Source organism: Zeus faber, assembly GCF_960531495.2.
Source record: "Zeus faber genome assembly, chromosome: 20".
NCBI classification, from domain to species: Eukaryota; Metazoa; Chordata; class Actinopteri; order Zeiformes; family Zeidae; genus Zeus; species Zeus faber.
The window spans coordinates 9,407,926-9,418,077 of record NC_137207.1 but is presented as its reverse complement, the minus strand read 5'-3'; the positions used below and the strand labels follow the sequence as shown (position 1 = coordinate 9,418,077).

Below are 10,152 nucleotides of genomic sequence, written 5' to 3'. Positions count from 1 at the left end.
TTGAAGAGGAAGGCTTGGGAGGAAGGTGGTGGCGGTGTGTTTGGGTGTGTGTGTGTGTGTGTGTGTGTGTGTGTGTGTGTGTGTGTGTGGAGGGGGGACTTGAATGCCAACCTTGTCCGCCCCGACTTGAATGCAAATCCTTGTGCTTCCCCGGTCACGCCTGTCCTCCTGGATTGAACCGCCGGGATCATTTGTTTGCAACCGCTGTCGTCCATATTCCCAGTCGTTCGCTTAGCCCCCACGCCCGTGACCCGCTCATCACTCACCTCTGCCTTCGTCACTAATTCTGGTCTTTGGAATAAACTCCCTGGGAGTCGCCATAAACTCACTTTGGGTGGTCGTGTGTGACCATAAAATTGCCCAGCCCAGTGTTAAAGTAAGTTTTTTTTTTCTGGGAATGAAAGTCAAAATGATCGATGAACCCCCCCCCCCCAAATGCAATTTGGAGTTGTTTCTCCTTCAGGACCTACTGTATGTCCGATTAGCATTCGTTGATTTCCTCAGTGCATTTGATACGATCCACCCCCATTTAACAACTTCGAAATGAATTGCATTGTTATAGAGCTCAAGTATCGTGTTGTTCTTTGGATAAATTGAGTTAGTTCCATACCGAGGCCGGTGCCAGTACCATGAGGGCCATATCTAATGATCCCCCGCGGGGTTTCGGTGCTCTCACTGGATGATGCAAAGGACACAAACAAAGTGGTTGTAGATTTAACAAAAAGACTCCATTGCAACCACGTTACAAAACAAACAACAGTGGAGCGGTACAAAATGCTGGAGGACCCATTGCCCTTTGGAGCCAACTGACAGGCCAAATGTCAGTCGAGACTGATGTTCCGCAACAAATTAAGGAGACTGAAGGTGAACCAGTCAAGACGGACCTCCATGTGGTTTACACTTGCATTGGGGGAAGAGCAAATCACCACCTCAAAAATAAAGAAATGGAATGCATAATTAATCTCCCGACACTCCCCTTGAATTATCATTAGAAACTCATCTCGGCCGCTTTGTGCAGCCGTAGTATGGTTGCAAAAGGACGCAGACTGCCTACTGCGATTGGAGTTCCCCCTTGAAGAAAACCCAAAAACAGAACGGTTCTATTCCGCCCTATTTTGTTCTATTCAGTTCTATTCTATTCTGTTGGAATCATACACCGTGACCGAGCTGTTGAGGTTACATTTCCCAGCACGGAGGCATCTTGCCTTTTTTTTCTTCCCCCCCTGCTACATTTTCTTCTTTGGTTCTCTCATTCCTACCCCGCTCTCTCCATCCAGCGGACACTCCGTTCACCTCACAGCACTCCTTCTTCACCCACTTGACCCCCTCTTCGCTACTCCGTCTCTTTTCCTGTTGCCCCCCCCCCCCCCTCCGCCCCCAGCCCTCTCTCTTTGGGAAGTCATGTGACTTCTCTGAAGCTGAGCCCTATAAACCAGCAGTACTTGGGGGGCTCAGTGCCTCCGCCGTGCTGCGATTGGTTCTCCACGCTGTCAGGTGGGGGAGGTTCTGAAGGAGGCTGCGCACACAACGGTGAACCCCCACACTCTGTTTCTCCTTTTCTGGAATGATTGTGATATTATCTGCATGAGAAACTGTGTGGGAAAGGGAAGGGGGAGGGGGGGGGGCAGTGTGTGTCTAAATTGCAACTTATGTCGTGTGGAAACTGGCTATTTCTGCATAATGAAGGAGTTTTTCTCACAAAGTCAACCCTCATGCGGGCACGAGTGGGTGGGAACACATCTCTCCCTGGGTTGAGCCAGCAAATAGCCATCTAGCGTGAACAGTTCTATCTATTCATTTATGTGAATAGTTCAGCGGTATGGGGAAGAAAATCTCCAAGACCAAGGATCCAGCTCTGAGAATGTCCTTATCAGATGGTGTCTTGGTCAAATTGAAGCACTGCCGGGTGGCAGTAAAGCTGCCAATCATTAAAAGTCAATAACTTATCAATGGGGACATTAGGAAACCTTGCGTCGGCAGGCTTTACATGTCTATGTGTTTCGGGCAGGGATTATGGGTTGGGGCTCCTTAATGTGATGATACATATTCCATTTTAAGGAATGATTTGGCCGTGTAACTTCCCATATACTCACCCATATACTCAAAGGGGCCTGGCTTGGTTTTGTGGATATAGAAGATATTCAGGTGATTAATAAGTAGCTTTTGGCTTCACTCACAGCTTTTGGATGACTCAAAGGGAAACAACAGGGCCGGGATGAGCGCTTTCTGCTGTCATGTTTTGATCAACAGCCAATAACTGATCATGATTGATTGTTTTGTTGACTATGTGCCCCTGATGCTAGGATGTTTGCATTTCCAGTGATATTGTGCACGTGGGAGCACCTCTGTTCACGCCTTACAAGGCTCCTTGTATGTCCATGTATTTTGGGTAAACGGGTCATTGTAGACCTTGTGTCTCTGCCATAAATTCTTACGGCTCGAGCAGCGGGTGGAAGAAAGGCAAAGTTCACCGGCGAGACGAAAACAAAAACAAAACGGCACCGCCTGTCACATTGATGCCTCGCTGGGGAGGTTTTCCGCCTCCTTTGATCATTAACCGTGTCTCCTGACGGGAGGCAATCATTCCCCAAAAGCTGTCGGTTTTACCTGAACCGCTGCCACGCCTTCTCTGGAAAACGAGAAGAATAACTGGTGTTATGGGAAGACGCTCGAACAATGGAGGACATTTTTAAAAACAAGATAATCACATTCAGCTCATTCTCTACAAATACTTTGGCTTGCAAATGTGTGTGTGTGTGTGTGTGTGTGTGTGTGTGTGTGTGTGTGTGTGTGTGTGTGTGTGTGTGTGTGTGTGTGCGCGTGTGTTTGATCTACATGTGCATATGCATACGCAGGCATATTTTCATATGTTTGTATGTTTGCACATATGTTTTCAAGGCATACAGCTATCTGTGTGCTTCCCATATGGTTTTTATTGATCTTTGTCCTTTTTATGCCCCTCCACTCCCCACCCCTCTCTATCTCTCTCTCTCTCTCTCTCTCTCTCTACCTCTCTCTCTCTCTCTCTCTCTATGCTGATGTGAAAGAATGAATGATGGAATGCTGGAGGTTATAGCACTGGTTTCCTGGAAACTGGTTGGGGTTGATCTGAAGCGGCTGTGACAATACTCCCGCCGATCGGCCAACCAGACGCCTTTACTATAAGCGCTCATTGGCCAACCGAACGCCTTTCCTGGAAGAAACAATCAGCAAACCGGCAGCCCTTCCTGGAAAGCCAGTGTGGCTTGCTGCAGGCAACTTATTACACCATTTAACGCTCTCACCTCCGAAATCCTCATTTTTTAAATTGCTATTGATTCAGTGTGTTCTCTTGGGGCAGGGGTGTGGCGGGGTAGATGGTAATAAGCTGGCGAAGTGTTAAGATTCTCATTAGCTGATAGAATCATTAGTTTGAAGTTGAACCAAAAGCAAAGCCATTTGCTTTGCCTTCCCTCTCTGTATTGCGAGTACAAGGACTTTGAGCAAAAGTCGGGGGGCGGGGGGGGGGGGGCTGTTAACATGCAAAGCTGAGTTGTGCCGAGGCCCGTATGGCTGACTGGGAACAGAGAAAATCATCAGGATGAATAATGGTGGAAGGGAACGTTCTGAAATAGTACAAGAATCGAAAGAAAATGTCAAATATTCGGCTGTATTTCATCCCTACGAACCCAAGAACTATGGGGAAGATAACATGAGTCACTACTTTATGAGCTGGTTTATTTAATGTGTGTGTGTGTGTGTGTGTGTGTGAGTGTGTGTGTGTGTGTGTGTGTGTGTGTGTGTGTGTGTGTGTGTGTGTGTGTGTGTGTGTGTGTGTGTGTGTGTGTGTGTGTGTGTGTGTGCGCGTGTGCGTGTGTGCGCGTGTGCACATGTCTTGTATGTGGAACTGCATTTTTTCGGATATGCGTTCGTGTGGAAGGGGGCTCAGGACTCAACCATTCCCGTGTGTGTTTAAATGCGTCACTGGTGTGTGCTCTCATAAACACTGGTGTTGCAGTCACATGAGAACATATACACTCATACACCTAAAGCCAAATGGAGACGCAACATCAGCGATTTCATGTTGTGGCAAAAAGCTACACAATTATTTTCATTATTACTGTTGCATGTTGTACATGGCGTTCCCATAAAGTAATTTCCTCTCCTTTGGTCTTGCATGAGCCTTAAAATAGTTCTTATAACGTTACATTATACTTGTACTTCTACATTCATCCATAAAGATTTGTACAGGCATATACCATAACCAGAGATGTGGAAAAAAATCCAAATTCAAATGTATCTAGATACAATGTACAAATAGATGATAATTAAATTAATACCACTGGTGTGAAGAAATTTGACTAACCTAAATACGTACAATCATGTATGTAGAGTGAGCATAGGCAATAGTTTCGGAATTTACATTTCCACAGCCATAGGAGATGAAGCATGAAGCTCAACACAAGTCTAATTTGTGTACGTATGTAAGTGTATGTTTTAATTACTTTGAGTAAAAACTTCTTGAATGGGTAAAGCTGTAGTGTTATATCCAAACCATCAACCACTACTCTGTAAACGATGCTTTATATCGGTAACCATGGTAACCAAATTACAACATTTTTTAGTGCATCTGAGCCTAAAATTAGGTAGAATAGGTTTATTGGAATAGGCATTTTGAGTATTTTAAATAGAAAAACACTCTACTAAAAGTATCTTGTTTTATTCACTCTGGTCAAACAAGTGTTTGTGTGTGTGTTTGTGTGTGTATGTGTGTGTGTGTGTGTGTGTGTGTGTGCGCACGCACATTTTGAAGTTGTTCCCATGATGTGTGTGTTCACTGGGTGGATGCTGTTAAAATGTTGATGTCATTTTCAGTAGCGTCCCTCTTTCTCTATTTCTATTTCTCGCCAACTCGCAGGCACACACACACACACACACACACACACACACACATTCACACTCACTTTACACACACATAAAAACGAATCTGTTCCTTCTCATGCACACACTCACACCAGGCAAACCGTAAAAACTCAACTCAATTAAAGTGCCTCTTTCCTGGAAGCCAGCCTCAGACAGAACACTAGGTATGCAGGGAATGGGATCAGTGTGTGTGTGTGTGTGTAAGAGAGAGAGAAGAAGAGAGAGAGAGAGAGGGAGAGAAAGAGAGAGAGAGAATACTGGTGGGACAGAGTACGAACAAACTCTCCCTCTGCTTAATTTTACCGTCAGCAATTTAGCTTGACGCCCCCCCCCCCCCCAACACACACACACACACACACACACACACACTCTTTCTCTCACTCATTCACTAACTTACTCACACACACTGGATTTGCTGAATACTGTAGAACGGCAGAGTGTCATAAATCTTCTCCACGTGGGCCCTTTCACCTATCTGACCTCACACGCACTGTGCTGTGTAAATACTCACACACAGGGCCAGGGCTGGAACGAACTAATTACTGATGTGATGTGACGTATCGGCAAAAAAAAACCATGATCGATGGTAATACTAAAGTAAGGCTACATATACTAATATTTGAATATTATAAGAGGTTTATTTTTTATCTAATTTGTGTGTTTGATGTAAATTTCTTTTTTAAGCTTGGTTGCTTTGATCGTCGCTAATGCTGAAGAAGTAAGTATTCAAAGAAAAAAACATTTTGAAGTTCGATATTTTTTTGGACTTGTTAATTTAACAACACCTTTCCTTGCAATGAGCCATAATGAGCTTCTCTCTCCAGAGTAGAGGACAGAACAGCATCCTTACTCAGTCCCTCGTGCAGGATGTATAAAACCCTGCTGCATTCCTTTCCAGTTAGGTCCACCCCAAAGTCAGCTTTCTACACAGTGACTGCTGTGTCAAACAGTGTGTATGCATACGTGTGTGTGTGTGTGTGTGCGTGCGTGTGCATGCGTGTGAAAAAAAGAGAGAATGAGAGAGACTTTTGTTGTACTAACCCAAAACAACTATGTGCTTCTGGGAATTCCTCTTTGCGTGTGTGTGCGTGTGCGTGTGCGTCTGCATGTAGTGTCACACTATACAAAATCCTGAAAAAGACTCCACCTCTCTTCCCTCCTCCCCTTTTTGGTCTTATAGTTGACTATGGAATTTACCCACAATGCTCAGGCAGAGAGCAACATGAGAAGTGTCGGCTGCTGGAGGTTTTGAATGGTGGTCGCCATTGACGAGGAACCTAATCTGTGTGTGTGTGTGTGTGTGTAGGTGTATGTGTGTGTGTGTGTGTCCGCAAGCGTGTTGGGGAAGCGGCTCCTAACATTTTGGGAACCGAACAAACATTTCTTTCTGTAACTGGCAGATTCTGTTAGGAAAAATCATGTCGTTGTTCACCAGGCCCTAATGGAATGTGACTAACAATACAGGAATATACGCTGTGGTGCTTTTCCAGGCAACACAAAATCACACTGCGGAAGCAAATTCACTTTTGTAAAAATAGTGCTCTTTAATATAAATTATTGAAATATTTTAGAAATATAAATATGTGCAAAGGTCCTTTCATTTATTATTTTTTTTGTAATGCTTAATTTTTTTTTCATTTCATTTCAGATATTAGAGCTTGTTTTTGCCAGACTAGTGGCCAGCCAGTTGTTATGCAGTCTTTATAAAAGACAATGATTCACGTGCACATGTGGTCCGTTGGCTTGGCACATGTAAACATGTGGTGTTGATCGGACAAAATAAGACAGGGATTGGACCGAATGAGCACCGTTACACTCCTCCTGCACGCTTCTACAAATGGTCACAGAACATCTCTACAGGATTTCCTGTGATAATATATGTTTACGGTTTCTGAACCGCACCCGGACAGACATACAGTCAATTACAAAACAACAAATGAGGACCGCCGGAGCAGTTTTGACCGAATCCAATTGGGATTGGGATGGGATGAGAATTTCGAGGAGCACTCCCGGGAAGACCTGTAGCCCCATCGACGTCCGGAGAGCGGGAAACCCAGTCAGTCAGTTCCAGAAGGTAGATGAGCTGAGGAAACTTCTCTGGGATTTCAACATGGATTTCATCGTCCGCATCACACTTTCTTTGCTCCCTGGTTCCCTCCATCCTCGTCATGGATATAAAAAAAAAAAAAAAAAGAAGAGAATTAACCTTTACATTTTTCTCCCCCCCCCCCCACCCTGCCACCTCCCCTTCACTGCACATATGTTGATTGTCTGTCTGACGGTCTATCTTCAGCCAAGCTGGATAAAAATAAGATCCGGTGTTGGTCTTGGTCCCCTGCCAAGGCTTTTGTCTCTGTAACAACCGTCTGCTTTCTGTCACTTTGAAATGTACATATTCAGAGACAAAGAAGGGAGGGAGGGAGGGAGGATCAGGGTAAAGAGAGAATGGTAATGTTGGAGTAATTCGAGACGAGGAGGATGCGCGTTAATCACCTCTTTTTTTTTTTTACATCTTTTGTGCCTGAGTTAACAAGAACTACCTGTATCCGTACCTGTGCGTGAGTGTGTGTACACAACAGGACAAATACATTCCCACGCTCATTGACACAGACGAAAAAAACCCCACTCCTTTGCCCCCCTCTGTCCCTACCATTATGAGTTTACCAAAACTCTTGTCAAAGAAATTCCCACCGTCTTTCGATCGCGTGTTACCCTGGTTGTATTCGACATCTGACTGCAGGGGGAGCACGGAGTAGCAGGGAGGAGAGGAGTCTTCGGCACGTCAAGCCCACCGGATAACTGTGACATATTGATTGATTGTGCCGTAAGCGTCGTTGCTAATATCGACCAATCTGGTTAATATTCTACGAGGGTCTGCTCTGCGTCGAAGCCACAAAAAAAAAAAGTCTTGGCATCTGACCTCTGGCTTTTTCAACCATTTCACCGGTGCTCAGTTTTGTGGAAGGAGAACGGATGAGGTATCCATAGCTTTGCAGAGGCTCTGCTTTCCAGCCCACAGTGGAACGCTCCAGGGTAGACTCAGCGCAAGTACAGATCTGTAATCAGCTTGACTTGGCTTGTCAGATTCTTATCCACTGTGAAAAAAAAAAAACCTGACCTTTCACTGACTTCAAATCAGCATCTGAGGATAGTTTAGGTCTGTATCCCATGGCACAAATAAGTGCATATGCACTGCGAACGGCTGACAGTCTGCCTTTTCCATAAGGCGGTCTATACATCGACGTGGAACCCCTGCGACTTCTGTCAGTCATATGGGAGCGTCATACTCCTCCAGGAAGGTTCTGAGCGTGTGCGGGAGTGGCTCGTCGTGCTCCAAGCCCCCCAAGCTTCTCCTGTTGTTCAGGGTCCTCCTGCAGAGATGCTGCAGGGAAGAGAGCGACGAAGAGAGAGGTCGACGTAGCTCCAGGGGAACCCTCTCTCCCCCGGTGTGGATGAGGTAAACACTGCCCCCGCCTGCTTGCACGCCAGCTGCTCCTTGTCCCTCCCCTCTGGCCTCGGGCCCCTTCCCCATGTAGTGGGCTATGAGTTTCAGCACACAGTCAAACTGCGGGGGCTCGTGGGTGCTGTGAGGGTCCGGCTGCAGGAAGAATCCGGCGCCCTCACTGTGGATGCGCAGGTTCTTGGTCCCACGGACCGTTTGGACTGAGAGGGTGAAGAAGTGGTGGTGGTCGGAGGAGTCCCGGACCAGGAAGGTTCCGGGGGGTTCGGAGCGAAGCAGAGAGCTGGCCTCCCGCCCCCCCACCGCCCCCCAGTAGAACCCACTCTCCTGGAGTTTACGCAGTGCACACATTACCTGTAAAGGAGTGGAGCACAATAGCACAGTGCTTTTAGTGTCTCATCAGACATGGTGTTATGTGTATGAAGAACAGTAATATCGCTGCAGTAATACACGTTATCTGTACTTTCTGGGCCCAGGACTGACCTGCTGGTACTGTGCGTGTGAACTGAAGGGCTTGTAGCGGTGGGGGGTAAGGTTTGACCCCTGACCCCGGCCCTCTTGGGGGTTCACACTGCTCATGGCGGGGGGGGGGGTTGTGTCGGCCGAGTGTTACCATGGCGCCATGGCCCCCTGCCTCTGCCCACTGGCCGAGAGGCAGGGGGCCCAGAGCAGGAGGGCGAAGGAGGAAAGGGAGAAGGGAGTTGGGGACCGGGGGTCAGAAAGAAGTCGTCGGGATACAGAGGAGCAGGGTCTGCGGGGGTCACACACCAGGACCGGTCCCCTGGAGGACAGACGGCTGAGGCATCCGGAGAAATGCTGAGAGAGACCACCTACACACAACTTCAGATTAAAAAAAATAAATAAACAAGGAACATGAAAATAGAGATTAGGTACAGGATTAGGTATCGCATCTCCACGAGGCGCACATGCAGGCTACATGCAAACAAAAAAAACAAACAAGATTAAATCTATTTACTGCATTTATCACAGAAGGCTGCACGTTTAAATTCGCTTGGCAGTTGCAAAGACTCCACAGCAACAGACTCCGATTGCTTCCAATTGTCCTCGATCGAGCGTCCCGCAAAGGGTTTCAGGAACAATTCTTCAGCCGCACAAAGCGTCCCATTCTCTGGTTTCAGTGAGAATTGGCCTCTGGGGTCTGTTGTCTGGGTTTGGATAAAGGGACTTCAGCAGCGGATGAGGCGCCATAACGGGACGCTCATACTGATGAACCGGGATAATTATAATACTTGAAACCGAGTCGCGGCCATGGACCAAGGTCCATGGTCCATGTCTTGCCCTGCGCAGCGGCCCACACGGTGGTATAACGTAGACATATCCAATAATAATACACTGCACGATTGCACGGATTTATTTTAAACTGCATGTGTAGTATACACACTGCGATGCCTGTGTTCTCCGACGCTCGCACGGGATTTTGAACTCACCTCAACGATGTCCGTGCAGCGCTGCAGCCGTTCTCCGCGCACGGATCGGACACCCAAACTCCCCGTGGGTAGTGTGAGATAAATTATTAACTCTGTCATTAAAAACCCAGTGTAGTACCGGCACATGGGTCCCCCTGTGCGGCGGAATGTCGCGGTATCTGTGTGAGGATCTCCGCTCCGTCTGGGGGAGGGTTTACGCTTTCTTTTCCTTTTTTTTTTTTTATTAAACCTCTTCAAATGGACAACACGGGTTTACGGGAGGTTGTGCCCGATGTTCGTAAAGCTCCGCCTCCGCCTTTTGCCAGGAATCACACACACACACACACACACACACACGCACAC

General features: G+C 46.9%; 1 protein-coding gene across 3 annotated transcripts; it reads right to left on the bottom strand.

The window, feature by feature from the left end:
• Nucleotides 1-6,421: 6,421 nt before the first annotated feature.
• LOC307245749 (suppressor of cytokine signaling 3-like) lies at nucleotides 6,422-9,980 on the bottom strand. Of its 3 annotated transcripts, XR_013844686.1 has the most exons (4): nucleotides 9,811-9,980; nucleotides 8,846-9,202; nucleotides 7,823-8,716; nucleotides 6,422-7,701 (listed from the first exon to the last, which is right to left on the bottom strand). XR_013844686.1 is itself a non-coding variant. In XM_080021412.1 (3 exons), exons 2-3 carry the CDS (start codon nucleotides 8,939-8,941, stop codon nucleotides 8,171-8,173), a joined length of 642 nt encoding a protein of 213 aa, XP_079877538.1. In that variant the 5' UTR covers nucleotides 8,942-9,202; nucleotides 9,811-9,980; the 3' UTR covers nucleotides 6,422-8,170. The 3 variants fall into 3 exon arrangements, 2 of the variants coding, with proteins under 2 accessions (XP_079877538.1, XP_079877539.1); XM_080021412.1 differs by having other exon boundaries at nucleotides 6,422-8,716; XM_080021413.1 differs by having other exon boundaries at nucleotides 6,422-8,716; nucleotides 8,846-9,192.
• Between the last annotated feature and the right edge of the window lie 172 nt (nucleotides 9,981-10,152).